General features: G+C 37.5%; 1 protein-coding gene across 2 annotated transcripts in view; it reads right to left on the bottom strand.

The window, feature by feature from the left end:
* MAST4 (microtubule associated serine/threonine kinase family member 4) overlaps nucleotides 1-23,867 on the bottom strand; it is a 272,976-nt gene that overhangs the window by 188,063 nt on the left and 61,046 nt on the right. For both annotated transcript variants that reach the window (XM_057405475.1, XM_057405474.1), the window contains exon 3: nucleotides 12,295-12,416. In XM_057405475.1, the coding sequence (XP_057261458.1) occupies nucleotides 12,295-12,416 (122 nt within the window). The remainder of the gene's footprint in view (nucleotides 1-12,294; nucleotides 12,417-23,867) is intronic.

Below are 23,867 nucleotides of genomic sequence, written 5' to 3' on the forward strand. Positions count from 1 at the left end.
ACAGTTACTATTTTATCATTCTAATCATTCCAGTTCAAACTTTTAAGATCCAGTTTTCAACTTCTATAGGTCTCCTGCCAGAAGAATTGTGGTGGCACATCATGCTGGATAAGGCTAATACACAATTAATAGGAAAAGAAGATAAAGGAGATAGCTTTTTAAAAAATTATTAGTGAAGCATAGCACTGAAGAAAGGTGGAAAAGTGGGACAAAAATATGGTTCTATCTTCACTCTTCCTACCTGTCCCCCAAAAGTGTTTGTCTCTCACCACAAATGCAAAGGCTCATACAAAAGTAGCAGAGATTCCTGATATCCAAGCTTCAGTAACCCAATAGTTCATCTTCCTCACTGCACACTGGAATTAACTAGAAGCTTTCTATTCTGCGGGGGTATTTGGTGTTACAACTAGTGCTTAGGGTTGGAAAGGACCTTAAGATCATCTAGTTCGAACCCCTCTGCCATGGGCAGGACACCTCACACTAAACCATGTCACCCAAGGCTCTGTCCAACCTGGCCTTGAACACTGCCAGGGATGGAGTATTATTACCACTTCTTTGGGCAACCTCTTCCAGTGTCTTACCACCGTCACAGTAAGCAGTTTCTTCCTTTTATCTAACCTAAATTTCCTCTGTGCAATTTTAAACCCATTCCCCCTTGTCCTATCACTACAGTCCCCTAATGAAGAGTCCCTCTCCAGCAACCTTGCAGGTCCTTTTGAGATCCTGGAAGGCTGCTATGAGGTCTCCACGCAGCCTTCTCTTCTCCAGGCTGAACAGCCCCAACTTTCTCAGCCTATCTTCATACGGGAGGTGCTCCAGCTCCTGATCATCCTATGGCCCTCCTCTGGACTTGTTCCAACAGTTCCATGTCCTTTTTATGTTGAGGACACCAGAACTGCACACAGTGCTACAAGTCTCACGAGAGCAGAGTACAGGGGCAGGATCACCTCCCTCAACCTGTTGGTCACACTTCTTTTGATTCAGTAGTATTCATGATAAGCTGCTCACCATGCAAAGAAACAGTATTTGTTTCTCCTTGCAGTCTAAAGGCAAACATCAGGTTTAAAAGGAAACAGAAAACACTCAGAAACCTCATCTCAAAAAAAGTCTGTCACATGTATGCTCTTGATCCCAAAGATTTATTTGATCCATGCAAACCCACAAGAATATCAAGCCTTCTAGGAACAGTACTTCAGACCTGACTCTCTAAAGTCTTTCAGAGTCCAGGGCAGCATAAACTCCCTATCCTCTGAATGAAATGTGCATGAAATTCCAGCAACATCTTCGACCATCTCTCAGAGGCAGATCCCACTTTGATTATTTCTTCTCAAGACACACCATGGGTCTCAAAGTTTTCAAACACAAAAACTTTATATTGAAGCCTTCTGAAGTTACTTTTAAGGATAGCTTAGAGCACAAATTGTCAAGGGAAAATTACACTACAATTTCACAAAGGAGCCCAAAGTTACCTTTCTGAATGGTCGTAAGAGCCACCTTTTATGTGCCACACCAAAATAATCATATTGTGCATGTGAGTAAGAAATCATAACACTGAGATCACTTTTCTGTTCTGTAGCATTCTGAAAATAGCTTCAGTTCCTAAAGGAATTTACTCAGTATTCAACATTGAATTTCAAATATCCTATAACAGACTACATTTTTGTCTATTCAACACACAAAAAAAAATCTGTTTAAAAACAATCGCCCAAAACTTTTTAACCCTCCTGTACATATATGTATAGCCTCATCAAAAATTCCATAATGTCATTCCACAATGCTGTTGGGACAAAGGATTTCATTAGAAATCATAATGAATCCCAGATCATCAAGTGAAGTTACAGAAGCATGAAAGCCAAAGGCATTTATGATACTCAGACCTGGATTATGTGCACCTATTTGTTGTATCAGCTTGAAAAAACATTCTGGAAGAGAATCACAATTACTATAATCTGTAAAGAATTTTATGTGACCAACACCTAGTCATCTTACATAAATCAGACACTTATAGTATCACTACCTACAGTGACATTCTCCCAAGTTTTCTTTAATGCAATGCTTTTAATGTTTTCTGAGGGAAAAAAAAGACTATGGAAACACTTTATCCATCTGCCTCTTGTTTCTTCAAGTTCTGAAAGCTCTGTTGCTCTCTGAAGTGTCACTGACATCAGCTACAGCATTGGAAGTGAGACATTTCATCAAAATTAGCAGCCAAAATTGACAGACCCACATTTACACTGTCACTGAGGTAGAGATAGCTACAATCCACCCAAAGCAGCAGACAGCTTTTTAGTCTATATGCAGAGACTAGTGGAGAGAACTGTAGCTCTATAATATATACAGCAAGAATTTCCTCTTACACAACTATAGAAAGGTTTGTTCCTTTCAATTAAGAGGAAAGTATATTTAAGAAGTCAGTGAGAGAATACAGACCAGCTTTATTACAAACTATCTGAACAGGGTAATAAATCCACTGCGTGTTTTTCATTATTACTTTCCAAGATATTTATCCATAGAAGCCACACATTGGTATCACATGAACTTGTACCTTACTTTAGGAAGCAGGGAAAGCAATTCTCCCATTTATGGTGTTAGGAGGTAAAGGTGCCTTGTTTAAAATTGAGATTAATAAAGACAATTAATAATTATTAACATACATTGCAATACTGAGAAACTAATTAATCTAACATAATCAAGTAACATCCATAACATCATCATTAACTACTAATAATGACATAATAATTCACATCTAATTTTAGACACTAAACAATACACATTTCAATATTCAAAGTGAAAAACTTACAGTATTATGTCTATACAGCCATTTACACTCCATTTGCCTAATGTCCCTTTTAAGGGCTTAGAAAAAGTATGGAACAACTGCTCCATGTGAAACCAACATCTCCTTTTCAGGACTCAGTATAACAACCAGTAGTATCCCTCAGGAAAAGAAAACAGACAAGCTTCACCAGCCAAATGTTTCCAAGGCACTGCTTCCTATAAGTCCCCAGCTGCGGCAAGGCATTGCTGGCCTGACAACAAAATTGTAAGCTCTTGGTAGTATTTTCCTATATTCCCCTTCAGTATTACAAATCTACCCTCCCACACAGAGCAAAGCACATCACTCCTTTTACTTCTCTTTTATATTTCAGACTATTGGCAAGACGCACTGCATGGACTGATAGAGTGCTATTCAATTTGTGTTCCCGTTAACCACATTACATGAAAACACATGCAAATAAGCCAGGCTGGTTTATCCAAGACAGCACTCCAGCTACTAGGTCCAGTGGTACTTATGTAAGATTTTGCTATGCTTCTGAGCCACTGTGTGTTACTCAGAATACACATCACAAGCACAGAGAAATCAAAAATTCCTTATTTAACAGAACTCTAATTCTCTTCTTCTGGAGCTGATGAACCTACGTAAGTGGCAAGCCACAGGTCAGTATAAGAATGCAAGAATTTCTTATGCATAAATAAGTACAGATGCCTTGTAGTTGTTTCTTTAAAATATTACTATGTTTTTTCTGATTATATCTTAAGGTTCTTGAAAATAAACTGCCTTTTCATACTAAAGCACATATACCTTGCCAACAGTTTCAATTATACATGTAAGAGTAGCCATGAGGAAAGGATGCACATTCCATGGACAACATAGGTATACCTTGGGTTTTCACGTCACCTGCCAGAAAAAATACTACTTGCACCAACCCATTTCTGGCTTAGCCATTCAGAGGGCTCAGAAAGGTAGCAAATCATTAATAAAAATATCAGAATAAAAACTTTTTGAAGAAGCAAACTTATTTAAATGTTTTAAATAAGTAATCAACCCCCCTTTCAAAGACAGAACATATAGGAGAATACTGGTTACAATAGACATTTCAACTTCAGTGATGTTGTCTTTTGCATCAGATAGCATGGGGTTTTATTTCAGCAAAAAACATAATGAATCACCAGTCCAACCAAGACAGCAAGCCTTCCAATTTTCCAAGTTTTCTCTAAGTAAACAATAGCATAAAATAAATTTATTTCTGAAGCACAGGCACATCATGAGTACAGTCTGTTTCTTTCATGGATCTCTTTTCAACAAGAGCTGAAAAACTGCATATGTACCAAAATGTCCATCCTTTTTAAAAAAGCTGTTGAATTGAACTACTTGTTCAGTATATGCCCAAGAAATGCCAAACAACAACATACAGGAGTTTTGCTATTTTAAATCTGAAAGTCTGCAGTTCCCTATATCTGAGAGAACAAGTTAAGAAGAATTCTCTGGGTTGAGGCATTTTCTAACAGTCAGCTCAACTGAATATTTTAGATTCTGAATGCGGAAAAAGGAAGCAAATTCTTAAAAACTCCTTATGGCAAAACAATAACAGCACCAATAACATTATGAGTAGTCTCAATACTTACAAGTTTGGTTCATGTGCAAAAACGATAATAGGAAAGTTGCATTCCAACTACAATTATTAAACTTTGGAAGGGTTTAAATTCTTGTTTTATTTTTAAATCATTTGAACAAAGATACATCTATTCTCCTTTATTTTGATAAATTATGTCCCATTTTTCCTTTTTATAACCTTTTCCTTTAATCTCAACAGGGGTACAGTATTTTCTCAATGTAATAATGTATTAATGTACTTTTCCTTAAAGTTGTATAATTCTTCTTAATGTGTTTTGGCTGTTCCACTGTAAGATTCAACACTTCCCACAACGTGGTTATTCTTCACAAGAGCAATCCCCTTCAATAAAAAGTATTATTATGCCTTCAGATCCTGAATGCAGACAGAAGTGCAGACAGTCATTTTCCTGCACTTATAATGGTATTCCCCCATGCCTACTTCATCTCCCTTATTTTTAAGTCAGAGCTGTGAGTGACATTAGTTTCAAGTTACAACTTATTATTTTCTCATTAAATGTTAAAAACTATAGAATTGATGTGTTAACTGACTAGACAACGAAACCACAGTAGTCAGTTTTCTTCTGTATTTTGTGATAGGGACAAGGAGACAGCATTATAGCTAGATTTTCCTAAATCTATCCCTCTGATAGTCCTTTTTGCAGTTTCTTCACTTCCTGCTCTCTATGTCCTTTTTACCCTCTTTATCCTCCTTCCCATTTTCACCACTATAAATCCTTCAAGGGGTTGCAGAAGCTTTTGATCTAAGACCCGGAAAGTCCATCAATATATTCCCGAGTCTCATTCCTTGTTAATCACAGATTATAACATTTATTTGATTATCCTCTGAGCAAAGTCTGTCAACAAGCTGAGAAAGCTTGTATTCCCAGAAAGACATCTAGACTTTACACTGTAAGATAACTATCACTAACACCACACACAGAGAACTCAAATATGACAGCAGACAAGCAGAATAAGCCCTTATTCGAGTCTCTACTAACATAACAGTCAGAAGCTTCAGTTCTAGGGATAAAGCACTACACTTAACCTAGCGTACTGATCTTGACTGTGCAGGTCCTGCAGGAACAAATAGAACCTCAAAAAGTAAGGCATGCTCAGCTGACAACACAGGCTAAGGAAGATAATTGCAACAGGCTTCATTATCTAGAAGTAGAAAGTGGTCTTAGTGAGTCTCTTCACTGTTCATGGAAAACTATCACATGAGGGAACGAGATCATTATATGGGGTGCCTGAAAAACTGAAGAATGGCACCCATGTGCAAAATAAGGATGTATTGCTAGCTCCTACACACATTCAATCTCTACTGGTTTTGTACCATTAACAGGATAGAGAAGAGGACTATATCTAAATTCAACTCTAACAAACCATGCAAAGTACTTACAGTTCCAGAATATGCTCAAATACATCCTGCCAGCTGGTAGCTAACAGGTTGATGGAACGCGACCTACTTCACCACAAATTGGATACACTTCGAAGATATGTTGGATATCCTTGCAAGACTTCTTAACCTAGGTCAGTCTTCTATGAGAAATTATTTTACGTGCTTTTCCCATGATATTCCAATCAGAGTATTAACTAATGATATTCTGCAGCACTAGATGTGTTCTCAATTCAAGAGAAATCAAAAGATCTTTACATCTTTAACAGACTTATCCCTGGCGATCATGCCTTCTCTATGTAATCCATCAAGAATAAGTGAGCAAAGCATCAGAACTTAGAAAGCCACTAATTTTAATCAGACCGATTTAGGAAAGGAATCAAGTATTTAGAACTGTATCAAATAATTGAATCTACAAATATTTTTTAAACCCAAACATGCAGTGACTATTTTAAAAACAATGTTATAGACAAATAGAGATACATCTGTATTTGTGAAATGGAGGGGCCAGTTATTAACTTCTTGCATCAGCTTGTCAGAAAGTATTACAGTTTCATGGCTCTGGACCAGGTAAACTCCAGCCTTTTGTTTTGTACTAATATCTAGTGTAAAGGAGTGGTTATGAAGATGAATGTTCATTTAGCTCTCTCAACTACTAAATTACAACTAACTACTGAATCAGAACTGCAATTAAGAATTTGTTAGAAGGCAAATACAGACAAGGAAATATAAACACAAATACATATTCATGGGTAAGGAACTAATGAAATAAAACACAAGGGAGAAGAACTCTTCTTAAAAGCTGGAAGAAATTGCTACCATTACTTGGCAATTTTAGCATTTCATAGGAATAAATACTTCGCATTTTAAAAAGATTCTCAGTGGTTAGTCTTAGAAGTTAAGCTGGCTTTACATCCAACAAGAATACGGTATTCAAATCTATACAATGGCCTAGGGTCCTGGGTAGCAGTCATTTTTCTCCTTCTTAGTAGGCGGTGTAGTGCTGTGGTTTTGACTTTCAGCCTGGGAACGATGCTGATAACACCGATGTTTTTAGTTGTTGCTCAGCAATGCTTACTCAGAACAAGGACTTTCTGAGTCTCATGCTCTGCCAGGGAGGAGGGGAAACCAGGAGGAAGCAGAGACAGGACACCTGACCCAAACTAGCTAAAGGGGTATTCCATACCACAGCACGTCATGCCCAGTACATGAACTGGAGCCAGTTACCTGGAACAGCTAGACCACTACTTGGGCTGGGTATCAGTTGGCAGGTGGTGAGCGGTTGTATTCTCTTCCATTGTTATCTCCCTTATCATTATTATTATTGGCGGCAGCAGCAGTGGTTTGTGTTATACCTTAGCTACTGGACTGTTCTTATCTCAACCCATGGGAGTTACATTCTTTCGATTCTCCTCCCCATCCCTCTGGGAGCGGAGGGAGGAAGGGACCACGGGGAGTGAGCAAGCACCTGTGTGGTTCTGAGTTACCATCTGGGCTTAAACCATGACACATTCAAATAACTTCCTCAGTTCAGTCTCAGTGTTACTGAAATCTAGCTAACTATTTTCAGGAGATTTTAGAGAAAGACCCAAGAATAGCTACTTAGGCAATTTTTATTATACCTTCTTCATGTTTCTCACAAGTGCCATCCCTGTACATACTCTTAATTTGCAGAGTATTAAATAGCTGCTCACGGACACAACCAACAATCTTAGGCATTGAAAATCTGAATTCCTGATCAGAAAGCTAAAATTCAAAGCATTCCAAGTTTTAGATGCAGGTTCCTCTTGCTGTCTAGAAAGTTTATTTAAAAATAAATTCAGCTACGCCTGATATTCATTGGATAAAACTGAATACAGACAATAATAGTTCAAAAAATTTCCTGTAATTTTAAAATAAATCTTTTAAATAAAGGCCTTTTTTTTAATTATGTGGTCTGTTCAAGCACAACTGATACTGTCATTCACTTAACTAATTAGTGTTTCTAAAGAATGCATTTTATTTGTTTGTGATCATTTATTATCTAAGCTCTGATTTTGCAGCTTCTCAGGCAACAAATAGCTGCCTTGCATCTGGGGAATAAAACACACAAAAGGGTGTTGGTGTGCTGTTTGAATACATGCAATTACTAGTAGTTACATTCTAATTAGCATAATTAGTTTTTAAACAGTTGTCATAATAACTGTCAACATTATGTCGATTTAGCTGAAGTTAATAGCATACTTAACAAAGACACATTTACTCATTTTCAGTATTATACTATTTAAAAGAAAGGAGGCAAAGCCCTTTCTGAAGAAGTAAAACTGCTTTTCCTAGACACTGAACATTTCTTATTTTGTTTCCTTTCGGCAATCCATCTTATAAAACAGCACTTTATATAATCACCACCCTTCAGCTGCCGTAAGACTATTCTTACAAATTAACACTGATAAAGTGGCAATAAAAAGCAAGTATACTGAAGTACAGATGCTTGCAAATTCAGTCTTCTGTTTCGGAAAAGACAGCAATATTTGACAGTTGGGAGTGAGGAGGAAGGAAGTTGGAGATGGAAGAGGGAGAAATCAAGAGGTAAACTAATCTTGAAAAGACTGAAGAAGTGGTATGCTAAAAAGTACCAAATGTTTGTAGTCAGACAAAACATCCTTTCACTGCTTACTAGGAAAGAGCATAAATGATTCATAAAGGCCATTTTTTTTACCTTTTCTCTAGTTATCATAAGTTACTATGACTACTATTTACAAGTAGTCAAAAATGTTCCATTATTAAACTAAGTTATCATTGAGTAGTCATAAAATAATTTTAAAAGACTCCCTGAACTGTGAGAAGTCTTTGTTGTAGGGTTTTTTGCCTTCTTGTTGTCGCTGTTTTGTTTGGGTTGGGTTGGGGTTTTTTTGTCCATATAAAATAGATAAACAAAATTAAAGACTTCGTGCTCCTTAAAGCAGTAAACCACCAAACACACCACCATTCAAATATTAAAAAAAAAAACAAACCAAGCCACAGAACAGGAGTTTGATATTAATTCATTGTGAAGACAAAGCAAATCTACAGAAGTTTTACCCAATTAATTTGGACAAATTCTTTTCCTTTCATGTAAACATTTATCATCATGTGTCATAAAGATATTTTATATTCATGTTTCTACTGTTTTTATGCATGCAACTATTCAGAAAAAAAGCTGAAATCAGGAACTTGAATCAGTGCCACTCAGAGACAAAATATCTTTCTGCAATTTTCAGGCAGTTTCAGGCTCATTATCATAATTTTAAGCAATATTGTCTTGTTACAATGAGATATTAAGCAAAATGGCTTTGTTTTGAACTATTTTCCAAAAATTCTAGTAGCATTAATAAAAATGGACAAGTCAAAATGGTAAGTAATACTGGTATTTGTAAACACTTATGGAGTGGCAACGAGGTAGGACAGAGCAGGAGAATTACTCCCAAACTTTGGACACTGAATGAGGCAGCAACTGTAAGTCCCAAACCAATTCAGTAGAAAAGAAACTCTTTCAGCAGTCAATTCATCCTGAAATTTGCCTAAAATCAGGCAAAATGACTGTCAGCCTATAGAACAAGGAGATTAAGATAAAGTAGCTCTACCACAGTTTTGTTATGCTTCCAGAAAACTCAGCAGTGAGATGCATACTCTGAACCCCTTTCTAGGAGGATGCATTACCTCTCCACTGACTGTGAAGGGGAAGAAACTGACCAGACCAACATTTGACCTGTGAGAACATTCTAAAGCAGAACTGCTCCACACCTCAGCATCATCTTTCTGCTTAGTGTTGAAGACATTCTGTATTATTTTCTTAATGTTTCTAAGCCCAAGTTAATACTCTGCAGACCCCCATCATCTGTGCGATCACCAGAACACATAAGCTGTGTTGTGGACAACTAAACATACACCTGCCACAAGCAGAAAAGTAATAAAACTATGACTTTGCTATCTCTGAATTAGGAGCCCCCAGCAAATCTAATACACTGGCCATACATCTGAAAATCAGGTGTCCCAAACACCTTTTAAACCCACTTACATGGTTCTATATGGAAACTCTATTTTCAATCTATAGCCCAACTGCCTATATTACAGGAGTGAACCATGCACAGCTATTGAACTCCATCTAAAGCAACACCTGCTGTCCATTATTAATCCTTATTCCCTAACCTATTTTAAAATCTACAATTTCCCACAGAAAGATCTACATCTGTAACACAGGAAGTAATCTTGGGAAGCTTTTACAAATTGTTAACAGAAAAGCAAAAAAATAAGTATTTTGTCCCCTGTTTGCAATTCTACTACAATTCTACTGCAATTCTACTAGTATGTAACTTTTTGCTGCTAGCTTGTCATTCTTGTCTATATTGGCACATAATCACTGCCACAGTAATGGTCCACATCAGATGGGTATGAATCCCAGCAAGAATGATCAGCCCTAGTAGAGGAACTAATTACAGGCTAATAATTTCGCAGATGAATGAAACAGTGCATTTTAAATCATTTCAACTCAGACTGAACAGCTACATGGAAATTCTTCACACAGATCTCTTCTACATAAAGTCAAGCTCTTTTCTAAACACAGCTGAAAGCTCCCATTACTGAAACATAACAATAGGCCTCACACACTGAACTCTGTCAAATCACAGAAGCAAGACAGAGGAAAAAAAAAAAAAAAAGGAGGCAGTGACCCCTAACTTACAGCCCCTTTTAAGCAAAGGCCCAAAGTCTTTCACGAGACTTTGTCAAAGGAGGCTTGAGAAGAGCTCTGCCTTATGTGACAACGTTACTCCTCAGGACGCAAGCCTGATGGCAGTTCCAGGTAAGAAATAAATACTTCTGAGGAACCTGCAACTCCACCCCACGCACAGTCTGCTCGGATCTACATAAAAGGCTCTCACCTGCTTTTGCATCAGCATGAAAGAAGCTGCAGTCAGGTACAGATAAAAGTGTGGAGAGACAGGAATGAAGAAGTCTGTAGCAGACAAATATGCCATAAAAGTTGACAGGTGATGAACAAAAGGCCCTTACAGAAGCATGACTCAATGAATTTTTCATTAGTCTCTTGTTTTATGACCATTCAAAATACTTTTCCTCAAAATGCTGCTGAATCTTCTCTACAGGTTAAGCATTACACCAAAACAAGAGCAGAACACTGCTAGTAGCATGACAACTAGTAATTGTTCACACAGAAATAGAAAACTAAAGCAACACAACACTTTTTAAATTTAGTTAATTCAGATCATTAGAAGAAATTATGGCTTTAATTCCCAACTACAGAAAAGGAAAAACTGTACCATTTTTATGCAATTTATGTTGATTTCTGACCTTTCATCTATTTTCCTATTCATTTCAAATATACATAACCCAAATACTGTTTCTCCTAACAAACTAGAAACCAGAAATCGATAGGTTAACAGTTCCCTGAAAAACATTAGGGCTCAAAGCACACAATTTCCAAAAATATACTCTGTAACTAGTATGGAGTCAAATAAACCACATCTGCTCCAAAGAGCCACACTTAACACCATCACTAAGGAGAAGTCACAGTTACATTTGTATGTGCAGATTTGTTGCCCTTGAAGTGAAATACTATTTCTGATAGATTTGTGGAGGATACAGACATCTACATGCTGGTATAATATGAAAAACTGGCATGGTGGTATCTGTTCAGCACTGTTTAATCATAGCCTTTTTTAAAGTGAATCTCATGTGGAAACAAAAATTTATACTAGAAAGTAAACATGGATCAACGCTGTTTTGGTAACCAGTGGAAAGGCAGAAGAGGGACAAGGGGAAAACATTAATCAAACTTTTCTGCTTTTTTTATACAACATGAAATATATTAAAGCAATTCAAGTAAGTCTTTGAAGAAAAGTACAGGCTATTATATGAGGTCCTGCATTAAATTTCAACACTTCTTTGGATCCCAATACACAGAACCACAAAATAGCATAATCAGTGCTTAAAAAAAAAAAAAGAGCTGAAAGTTTTAGTGTATGAGGCATTTCTTCCCTTTTCTCTTCCCTGATCATTTTATCCAAAAACCTAACTAAGCTTATGCTTTATACAGCTAAGTTCTCCTGAGGACAGAGTCCTGCAGAGTGGAAACAAAGACATTGATAGAAAAGAATAATCAGGAGAAAGCACAGTTACCTTCTGTTGCTATCTTTAAATGCATGCGCTTTTTTTTTTTTTTTTTAAGGAAAGAAACTTCATAAAGGCAAAGGGCTGCATCAATGCAATATTCAGCTCAGACTTTATGCAAAAGCCAGTAGCCCAATTCAGAGTTGCTGCTACCATAAATGTTACTCAGCTGCACTCAACATACTAAGTAATGTTATATGCAGGAATGCATTAGGTACTTTAAAAAAGCAGCTCAGGGACAAGAAGCTGTTCTAAAAGTCAGCTCTAGTTTGATCCCCATTCCCCCACCAATGAATACAGAAATGCAACGTATTATTTATTTTTTTTTACACTCCGAGCTTTGAAAAAAATTACTCACCAAATTAGGAGTCAGGGAAGGTGCTGACTTCCCAAGTGCTTGGTAGTGCAGGCGAACAAGATTGGAGATCTCTGCAGATTGCCATAGCTGCTGCCCTGTTGTGCTGGGAAGCAGATATTTGCCTGTCAAGTTAAAAAAGACTGTCTTAAAATGTTACATGTTGCAGATGAGGCAATGCTTACTATAAGATAATGTTTACTGTAAGGTAATGCTCTTACCATTGTAAAATACTTGTTTCTTTCACTATAGCTCTGACCAAAGTGAATTCCAAACAGAATTCCTACTGTTTACTTGCTAGCTCTTCTTGTTAACCCTTCCACAAGCAACACTTCTCTTAGGCAAACTCATTTTTTTCAGTAACCTCACAACTATACCTTTTTCCTACCTACAAGCACAATTAATGCAACAACAGATACAAACATCCAGAATGGTGGGTCTGAACCAAAGGAACCTAAATTCTGAGGGGTAGACAAAAATAAATAAATAAAAACAACTACTCAAAAAGGAAAAAAAAAAAAAACAACAAACCAAACAATAAAACCAAACCATTCCATCTAACCCTGAAGCAATAGAATTCTGAGTACAAGGTACAAAGTGAGGTTTACTGAAATAAAGCACTTATTATGAGGATAACAATAATATTGCCCTGTGAATGGGGACTATTCTGCTTTTATTCCAAAATGGCTTATAATCTATCTAATAGGCCTCACTCAATTCCAAAAAAAGTATCCTTACCCAGCATACCAAGAAAGTGGAGATCACCAAGGCGTACAACAGCCACTCCCCAGGAACACACACACACTGGGCTCTCAGATAGCAGTTGACATAGCCCTCCACCATGGTTGCAGTACTTGCTGCCTTAAAGTGTCATTTTGCTTGAGCAAAGCATAACGGAAGGTCAGAGCCCTGATCAAGCACTCCCACTTGGTCATGACCATCTCCCTACAGGCACTAAGCAGGCAGAAAGCATCATGGGCTCAGGAAGCCCCTAAGCTGCAAAACAGCATCAGGGGAATACTCAGGGAATTACATTAAGATGACGGGCATATAATAATGCTGTTCTGTTCTGCTTACTTTCAGACGTCAAGAAACAGGGTAAGAGGCTATACACAATTCTTAGCAAAGATGTACAGCCTAAGTTCTTAGTTATTTCTGAAAACTATGCAAAAATGAGACTCTACTAAAACAACTGACTTCTCTTAGAAGACCAACTAACTGATGCAAAGTGACAATTAAAAAAAAAAATTTAGTCAAATCTAGGTTCAAAATCACAATGCAAAATTTTTATTGACCAGCTCAAATGAAAACCATCTTCCCAACTACACATCCTAAACATTTGTTTCCTGGAATTACTAATTATTACCTCATTAACCTTGTAATCTCAGAGAACTATGGAGTGAGTAGGTATGTGCATGACCACTGCTATAGGATTTGCACCCTGGTAGGTGTGCACAGATTTGCCAGGAAATCAAAGGCTTCTGCTTCAGAACCCTATTTTTGACAGCAGATCCTCAGAGAGTTGCTGGAAACTGACTGTTCTGGGAGCTAGAGAGTTCTCAAGCAGCAGCACAAAATAGTCTTTTTAATGCTTCCCAATTAGTCTTCAAAATGTGCTATTGTTCTTTGTTATACTGGTAAAGTGGAACCCATGAACATTTTTCACCCAATTTGCTAACAGCTTGCCAGAGCCTAGAAGAAAAACATACAAAAAAGATGCGGGTTTTTGCTCAATTATCCAGGATAACATTTCCCAGAACTGGAAAAACTGAATTAATTTCCCATCTGCTCTCTCTGCCTGTTTCTACCAAATTCCGGTTACCTTCTTACATAGTCTCCCACTATCCTCAACTAAAAGGACACCATAAAAAGCTTAAGGCATTGATTGTCATGTCCATATCTTTGATATTCCATTGATGTCAATTCTGATATGTATCACTGATATGTGCAGTCAGTTACAGCACCTCAAAAGGTTAACTCCTTCTCATCCAAGCAAGAAAAAGAGAATTAAAAAGTTAGTGGAAAAAACTAAATTATACACACCTCACATTTAAACAGGTATGCTCTATTTCTTTAATACTTTCCACATCAGAAGAGGTCTATGCATTTTCTTGCATTTTGATTCTGCCCCCAAGAGTCAGTGGTAATATGAGATTCTTGGGGTGACACTAGACATTTCCTAGGGCTGTATCATCAGATTACAAAGATTTCTGAGGCTAGAATGCAGACTAATGTAATGGAAGTCTGCAAGAAGGCTCCTGAAATTCCAGCGAAGTCAAGACAGCTCCAAACAATAAATCATATCACTGATGGTAATATCAGTAAAACACTTTGGCAACACCTATTTTGTCAAACAAACATTACACAAATTTCTCTGTATTAAGCCACTCTATAAACCACCAGGAAAACATCGTTAAACAACTTGCAACTTGATCACTAGTATAGCCTTGGTGCCTTTTATCATCATGGGAATCAATACTTGAAAAGCAGTAGTTTTCCTCCGATCTTTAGAACAAAAGAGAATGCAAGCAAGAAACAGGTCTGTTTTAATATATCTTGTTCTGAAACTGGGGAAGAGCTTCACTCTTTGGTTCATCAATGCCCTTTCTTGCAGGGGTTTGAAACTCATCACACTAAGCCTTTCCCAGACCACAGTAATTAAAAAAAAAAATCCCAAACATTCAACATTAACATTCAACAGTAAGATTCTGCCTGACTGACAAGAAAGCAGAAATTAACTCAGCACTAGGGCCAATGTCTGCACTCTAAGAATTCACTTAATATCCCATTATTTCTCTCTTGCATGATTAAACTGTAGAAATATTTAAAATAACATTGGAGGGTTTGTGGAGCAGCTAATTAGGCAGCCAACGCAATCAAAATTGACAATGAAAACGTGAGCATGTGTGAGGCTAGAATGGTCTCTTGTCCCATCCTTACCCCAAACAGGAGCCTTGAGGGCACTGCCGAGCTCACAACATACTGAAACTGTCTAGAATTCCTTTTCTTTTCATAGCTTTTTAAGCTTTTAAACACACAAATGGCATAGAATAAATATGCTTCCTACAGAAGCAAAACTAGCCATGGCTTCTATAAGAAGATGGTAACACATATTTTATTAGAGTTATTAGGGCACGACTCCAACCTTTATGCAGGGATATACTACCAGGAGATTCACACTTATCAACAAGAATGCCAACTGAAACAAAATATCTGGAAAATAACAACTGTGTATTTAATACTGTGCTTCTTAAAATAAGCAAAAGTTTGACACAGTTTATAGGAATTCAGTGAGGCTTTTTCATTTCCAAAAGCAAACAGGGTGTCAACATTTCTTAAGAGAAAAAGAATTTCTTCCAAAACCATCTGCTTTGGGAGATTAGTGTGCCACTGTGTTAAACCACCACACAATAAACAGTCCGTGCCCACGGTAAGTTGGTCAGACGGATTCCTCCAGCTTAAAAAAATAAAATTCAATAATACCCTGTCTATCCAGTCCTTTTTCCTGCTGCTGTAGTACTTCCACAGTCTTTTTTTTTTACGTTCATAATTGTATGCATTTCTTCACTTTTTGTTTAATAACCCCTTGAATTTACATGTATCCAGTTTTCCTCACTGCCATGTGATTCAAAAATCAGTATTACACATGAAACCTGAGCTTAAATGCACTACTGATTTTCACACTGCATTCATTTCTGTATTCAAGTTTAGTATTCCAAGCAGCTCCCTCCTTTATTGAGTGAACTGACTCAGAGACAGAGGGAATGACTTCACCTCAACTCTACCTCATCCCTTCCATCTCAATTAGCATTTTAGCTGATACACAGCACAAAAACACTGCCAATGTTCAGGATAATCAACATCTAACAAGACCGCTGCCACACTGATAATAATTTTCTTACTACTTTCACCAGTTACTGATACAGATAAATCACCTACAGATCCCCTGCTGCTGTCCCACTCAAGACAGCCTTTGAATTCCCACTGTGCCGTCTGCAGAGGATTTGCTGGCATCTCTGCTACCCTTCCTGTGCCTGGAACTATCAAGATAGTCTGAAGTCACAACACTGTAACCAGTGTAATTCCTTCCCACATCTGAATGCAAACCTCATTATTCCACAAAATTAGTCATCAAAACACATTTCAATGAAAATTGACTTAAGTTGAGTACGTAATGGTAATAACTGAGCATTATTTAACAGCATTATGTAATCATTGGGGGGCATAGGGAATAAATACATCACTGGAGCTCAGTGTCATCTTCCCCTTGAACTTGCCTCTTGTATGTCTAGGTTCCTTTATAATGGATATTTACAGAAAGTCCAAACAGAATCTTTGTTACGTCTTAATTCTATTGCATCCCATGTGTGCATACTTCTTGTATGCCTTACTGTTTAAGGCCAAATGAGACTAGAAAAAAAAACACACTCACTCAAAGATCAGCCACAGAAGGTGGGCTTTGCTTCGTCCTAATTAGAAAAATCTTTCCTACTGCTGAAGTATTACCCTCCTTCATCTTTCTCTATCAAATACATATCCCAGTGGCATGGCTGAGAATTACTAAATGAGCTTAAATCTAGTACATATAAATTTTCCATTTTCATTTAATTTGGAAATTACTTGTCTCAAATCTTCAGCAGTTTGATGTTTCAGGAATTGCATATCATGGAGAATCTGTCTGCCATTCAAGCAGGATTTTGCCTTTACAAAAGTACTTAGGACAGCATAGACTGCACTGCTGGAAATTCTGTACTTTGTCAAAATGCAAAGATAAATACAGAGAAAGCACCTTGAAAGCTTTTGATGGAAATGTGTTTTTATGAAAATATTAAAAGCAGTTTTCCATTACTCAACTGTAAATGGAAGACAGGTATGTATGTTGTTAAAATAGAAGCATCTGGATTTGGGCTGACAGTATAGACACAATTAGTCCAAAGTGGAAGCTGTGCATGTGATTACAATGTACCACAGATTAAACTGAATGTGTTTGCCATGAAATAGCAGCCTTCAAAACAGCCTCTTGCCATTCTGACATTTTAAAGGCAAGAGCCAAGAAATACTTATTTCATTTAATTTCTAAAAAAATCACTTACATATATTTATGATATACATGCAGAATATTTAAAAAACAATTCAGAAAGCTTCTTCTCCCTCACTACTTTAAAGTAAAAAATAACTGATCCTCAGTACTTTAAAGTAAAAAAATAACTGATCCTATATCAAAACCCAAATGCTATGGTCCAGTTAGATTTGCCAAGTGTAGTTTCAAGTGAGTTGCTCACTCAACATCTCTCTACAACAGAAGAAAGGCACAAGCCATGGTGGAAGACAAAACTGCGCCCCACTGGAGATCACTTTGGATCACGAAACAAACTGAAAAGAAACACAGTTGGGTTCTACTCCCTCTTCCAACTCTTTCTGCTTTTCTCAAAAAAAACCACCCCCAGACTGTACAGTTCATTGACAGGTCTTATTGTGAATGGAGGAAAGACTGAAGCAAAACCCCTGACACCTCAGCACCCCAGCAGTGGCAGCACCAGCACAGGCAGAGCAGCGACAGACACATGCAAACAGACTGGGCAATAGGAGCAGTGGGAAGCAGAAACCAAAGCTAGAGGCAACATACCACTACTTCCACTCCCACAGATACATGAAGCCTCACCACAACATCAGAAACCTGCCAGGTGAAAAGCAAACAGCCTCCCACATTAGTATTTTACTATCAGTTTAGGGCATTCTGCTTTATTGCTTCAAATTCAACTGTTGCAGACAGCCCAGCTGTAGGAAATCATGTGGATGCTATAAATTTCAGGGTCTATTCCACACTGTGGGAGTGAAGGGAGCAAAGCCCATAATTCCCATTAGCAGTAATTGGAAAGTAAATGGATAGTTGATGGATTTAAAGCCATCATTAGGAAACTTTTCAATATTTTGCCTTGTTTTACTGTGGCTGCATCAACAAACTTTACTTAAATTTAAAATGACTACCAGCAGGCAAAGAAGAGTTACCATTTCATTCATGCCTCATTTATTGCCCACAACTTAAGAAAATTACCACGGTTTGCATATTACTCAGCTGCACATGGCTGAAGTCAATAGACAATGCCAATTTGTCTGATGCAAGAGGCGATTTTTTTTTTCAACCAATCTATCCACTAAACATAACAATACTCAGTTAAGCCTATAACTGACTATAACTGACTCAATTATTATTTCTTTTGTCACTGCACAAGAAGCCCTTCTAAAAATCCTATTACACTCTCTATAGATTTTTCACTTTTTGATGAAAAGTGGGACTACAAAGTCTCCTTAAAATGCTCTATCTTGGGTTTACCTTCTAAAACTAGATGAAGTAGTATTTGGTCATGCATGAAATCAATGTGGCCTACCAAAGGCAAAACTTGGGTGAGATTACGATCTTAAAAAAAAAAAAAAGCAATACATCTGTCTTAAAAAATCATCAATATGGGGAAAACTGGAACTGGAAAAGGACACGTACTGTTTTGGACCAGGAACTAGTAGGATGCATGTTTAGATCTGTATCCAAAATATATTTAAAAATAAAAATCAGAACTCAATTAATTACAAAGGATTCAGAATCAAGATTGTTTGTAAGTCAATTACTAAGTTGTCACATATAGTTAATATAGTTAAGATTTCCTTACAGAAATAATTACAATTGCCATACTTGGAACAAATATAATTCACTAAAAGATACTTAAAAGACAATACTGAATTTTGCTTATATGGAAATTACTCAAAGTTCCTCTGCAAACAGATGCTCACTGAAGTTACATTAATACTTTGATGATTTGCAATCTATCATTGAAGTACTATAACAGCAATAAAATATTTGAAAGGCATTTGGGATCACCAGCAAATCTCTTTACTTTTATTTAAATTTTGGAGGTGAGGGCAGTGTTTGGATTTTTTTTTCTGTTTTCCATACCAAATGTCTACTGCAATACAGTATTAGCTAGCTAATACCACTGCTATCTGTATGATAAAAAAAAAAAACAAACCCTAAAGCCTGAAGTTATAATTTACAACTCTTCTTATAGACCTCCCAATTCTACTGGAATAAAACTCAGAAAAATAATTAGTTGGAGACACCTTATTCATTAGTGAGCTCAGAGACGGGCACATTCTGCCTCTTCCTTTTCTTTATCTTACCAAAAAATAGAACCTTCTTCCATACTTCTAACATGTAGCTCCAAAAATTACAGACTGCCAGATCATACAACAGAACTTTGACAGACAAATATTTCTGCTACCCTTCCAGCATTTTTTCCACTCTACAACTGCTCCAGAAAAAAAAAAACTGAAGATCCGGTCCTGAAACTCTGAAAATAGGAGAAAAAACAGAAATTTAAGGTTCAGACTGAACACATGATGCTACCAAAAGCACATTAAAGTGGATTAGATCTAAGTGATGATACAGTTTTAGCATTCCTTCTCATATACAGTCAATACTGCACACAGGCCTAGGTCTTATCTGCAACTCCAAAACTGTCAGACTTTCAACCAAGTTGTGCCTAGAATAAATGTAGTCTAATTTTAAGAACTCGAGAAAATTCACTGTTGCTCAGGTCAACCACTAGATGAACAACAGCCAGCTGCTAACATTCTTGGCTAACAACTCTTCTTGATCTCAACATCTTTTTTTTTTTTTTGCTACCTTCTGATCATTGAAATTATAATATGAAACAAGCATCTTTCACTGCACTATGAAGAAAGTGCTCAGCAACTCTATTATGAATTACAAGCATGAAGTGTCAACACACTACATTTCCAACGGTCCCTGCTCTGACCCCTGTTTTAGTTTCACATATACATTGCTATGCCACATAATACAAGAAATTATTTGCAACCATGTTTGTTTATTGTAATTTTTCGAAAGGTGGAGTTTCCTAATAGACAAGCCTGGCCCTGTTTTCACTAGTAAACATGTATAAAATTCTTCATTCAAGCCTTCAACCCTCATTCTAAGGATTAAGTATAGAAAGTACTTTTCTCAAACAGTTCTCAAGCTGTACATTCCACTTTCATTAAAGCATCCATCTTGGAGCAAGCAAGTACAATTTTCCCCTATTCTTAGTCAGACCACTGGCTTCACAACATCCACTCGAGTGAGTTCCTAAGTGAAAAAGGGAGACTTCAGCCTCTAAGAGTACAGATAATACAGATAATAGAGTCCTGACATGCAATTACAAATTACAAACACGCTGCAGAAACAGGTTTGCACTAATGAGCTCAGGTACTACCAATAACTGAACTGCAGCCTCAGAGACCTCAGATTTAGGTAATCAGCTGATTAAACCCAAGCATTTAACTAAGCCCAGGCAAGTTCTTTCATGTGTGCTTCTACAGTTACACTGCTAAGCATACTTGAGCCAGCTAATTCAACTGCTCTTGGAGAATTTTTTAAGGAGCTACAACTCAAATTTCAGAAATTAAATGTGCAATTAATTTTATCCGTATTTTATTTTTCCACTATAACAAATGACTTAACTTCCAAGATGCTTTATAAGCCTTCCAAAGAGGGTTAAACTCTACTCCTCCACCCTTCAAAATAGGCAGCTTGTTAATGAGGCACTCTACTGCTACAGTTTGCTTTTATCTCAACAATCAACTTCCCATGTTCTGATGATACAAGCACGATTAAGCAGCAATCGAGGAGTTAAGAGCAAAATAATGAGACAGGAATACAATATCTCTGTTCTCAGACTATCACATGATGCAGACATGTCAAGGAATATGGAAATTACCTTGCAGGCACACAGGGAGGTAAAAAAAATAAACTTGACTATGTAGGTTGATTGATGCCTTAAATGACAAATGTAACTAACAATGACAACTATAACCTAATGTCATTTCAACCAGCAGTACACCAAGAACCAGTTAAAAATGCGTATTTCATAGCAGAACGTATTTACTTCATCTAAGACAGCTTTATGCTTCATATTTAAAGGAGAAAAAAAAAAAAAAAACACCAAAAAAAACCCAGCAAACTCCTAATTACAGAATAGCTTGCTTCTAGTTCTTCCTATTAATTCTGGAAGAAGTTTAAAGCTAGGACTTGAAGGAAGCCTTTGAGGAAGGCAGTGAAGAGACTCCAGGACATGCTCCAGGCACGCTATTGTATGTGTGGTGCCTGTTGTCATGCATACCTAGCTGTTGAACCTTTAGCACCTGTATACCCAGAAACCCAGTGGTGTTAGCACCAGCCCTGGGCTGCTACCCTCCCCCTCTGCTGCTGTTGGGGAGAGCCCTCAGGCAGCTGTGACTGAAAAGACTCAAATCAGTACATCCAGTCCTGTCATGTATCACGGAGATGAAAGCAATTTCAAAATATGCTTTTGCTCTGGTATGAGCAAAGAAAATGCAGGAAGTAAAATTTCCTACAAAAAGGCATGCCTGACAGAGCTTTCAGTGCTAGCAGCCAATCTCCCCCCACATCCCAAAGCACCCTGGCTTCTGGAGCCAGTCAAGCCAACAGAGCCCACCAAGCTGTATCCCCAGAGATAACTACAAAACCACAGGCCTTCTTCTGGAGTACTGCATGCATAATCAGTGAGTGCCATAATTGGAAGTCAATAAACAATCTTGATACTGTACAGGGGAGACAGGGAACACTTCCCCTTATCTACACCAATTGGCTACCATTAATAAAAACAATCTAAAGATGTTGCCACTAAAATAATCACATTGTAGTTACAATAAACAGCCATACAGAATGGGATGGTACCACTTTCAGAGGTTTCAAGGTACAAGTAATATGATTTTATGCCCAACTTTCCCTATCTACCAAGTTGTATCAAAGATTTGACACTGTGAGGCTTAATGAGCTAATCTGCATTTTCAACAATGGGAAAAAAAAAGTAAGCGAAATGTTTGAGAAAACTCTGGATTTCTACCACCACAACTGCTCCTCTGTATTAGCAAAGAAAACTTCCCTTTCCAAGTCCTGCCAGCACATGCCTACCCATGGGTAAGAGAACAGCTTACTCTTCATGTCCCATAAAGTTGTTGATCTTCCTGCTAATTAGTGTTAGTAGAGTGATGAATCTCTGATGCAAAAAACAGACTGAGGATCCCTAAATCCATTTCAAATCACCCACAGATTAGTTATATGGGAATAACAATAATTGCTGAGCATATCTGGATGACTGATGACTCGGCGGTAGAAAGTGCATCAAAGTAGGAATATTAAAGAAGAAAAAAATATATAAATACATACATCCCAAGATTGCTCAGTTTTTAGCTCTTCACTATATCTAAATCTACTTGACCACTTCATTAATGTAAAGTGCTTTAGGATCTTTGGATTAAAGATTCTATAAAATGAAGTCTGTAAGTGTTACGTCACCAGTATTTGCGTAAGATCAATTTAAGGTTAGCAAGATAACAGCCCTACTACAACTAGCAATGATTAGCCCAGCAGGAAGTCTGCTTCCAGGCAGTTATTGATTAGATAACTGGAGGCAAGAGAAGAGGTTCAAACTATAGGTAAAAAAGTGGTTTGGGTTTGTTTTTTTGTTTTATGTATCTAACTGCAGAGCTTAACAGGACAGAGACAACTGAGTTAGCTGCAGTGTTCTGCAAAATACAAACTCTTCACAGCAATAAGCTCTTGTACCTTTCAGAAGTAAAAAGGTAGATAGCAATCTCCAAATGCTGCACCAGATGAAATGAGGAGACTGAACAGAGCTACACTGCACACTGCAGTGCAAACTGAGGAGCAGCAATGGGACATGAAAGCAAGGCCAATTTGATTTGCTTGTTCAAGTGATTTGCAGGTTAACCCCCTCCACAGTAAAAGCTCACTTAATTTCTCAGCCTTTCACATTACTTTCTGCCATGAATTCTATTAAAGCATCTCTGAACACAGTAAACTAAAATATGTAGACAATTTAAGCCAAAAACCCTGACTATAGACAGCTCTTTGAAGTTTGTAGAGATGAAGAAAACCAGCCACCGCAGAAAAGCAGCTTTTTAATTAAACATCTTTTCTCCTGATTAGAAACAAGTTTTGAAGCCCCAGTCTGTGCAGTGTTAGGAATCCTTAAGAAGGCAACCTAAGGCTGGGGGGTAGGCATTTAAATACATGTGTATTCACAGAGGTCTGTTGTCCCAAGAAGAACAGAGCTGATCTCACCTGACAAAGCTGTCCAGCACTGCTCCAGTGCCCATGGCACCTAGGGTGCACCAGCATCCTTCTGAAGCAATGAACTTTTCCTTCTCCATTTGACCTAGGTCTATTAGGTAAGTAACTACAGCTCAGCTTTGCAACAGAGCTTATTCCACAGTTGAACAAACTGTGCGAGGATTGTGTGTTACATCAGCTCAGACAAAGGCAGAACTCTAACACTCCAGTTTTCTTCCCACTTAAAGGATGTCACAAGCGCTGTTATGGGAACAAGTGCACATAAGGAAGGGGAAAGCTGGAGTATGGAAGGAGCAGCAGAAGAGGAAAAAGGCAAACACTATTGTGTAAGTGTTCATGCTACCCAAAACACTATAATCCTTTGGAAATACAACATTTTAAATTAAAAGAGGAACTGGTCATAAATATT

The sequence above is a fragment of the Pezoporus wallicus genome, unplaced genomic scaffold (assembly GCF_028554395.1).
Source record: "Pezoporus wallicus isolate ANWC-B61680 ecotype Strahan unplaced genomic scaffold, APGP_CSIRO_Pwel_v1 scaffold_2696, whole genome shotgun sequence".
NCBI classification, from domain to species: domain Eukaryota; kingdom Metazoa; phylum Chordata; class Aves; order Psittaciformes; family Psittacidae; genus Pezoporus; species Pezoporus wallicus.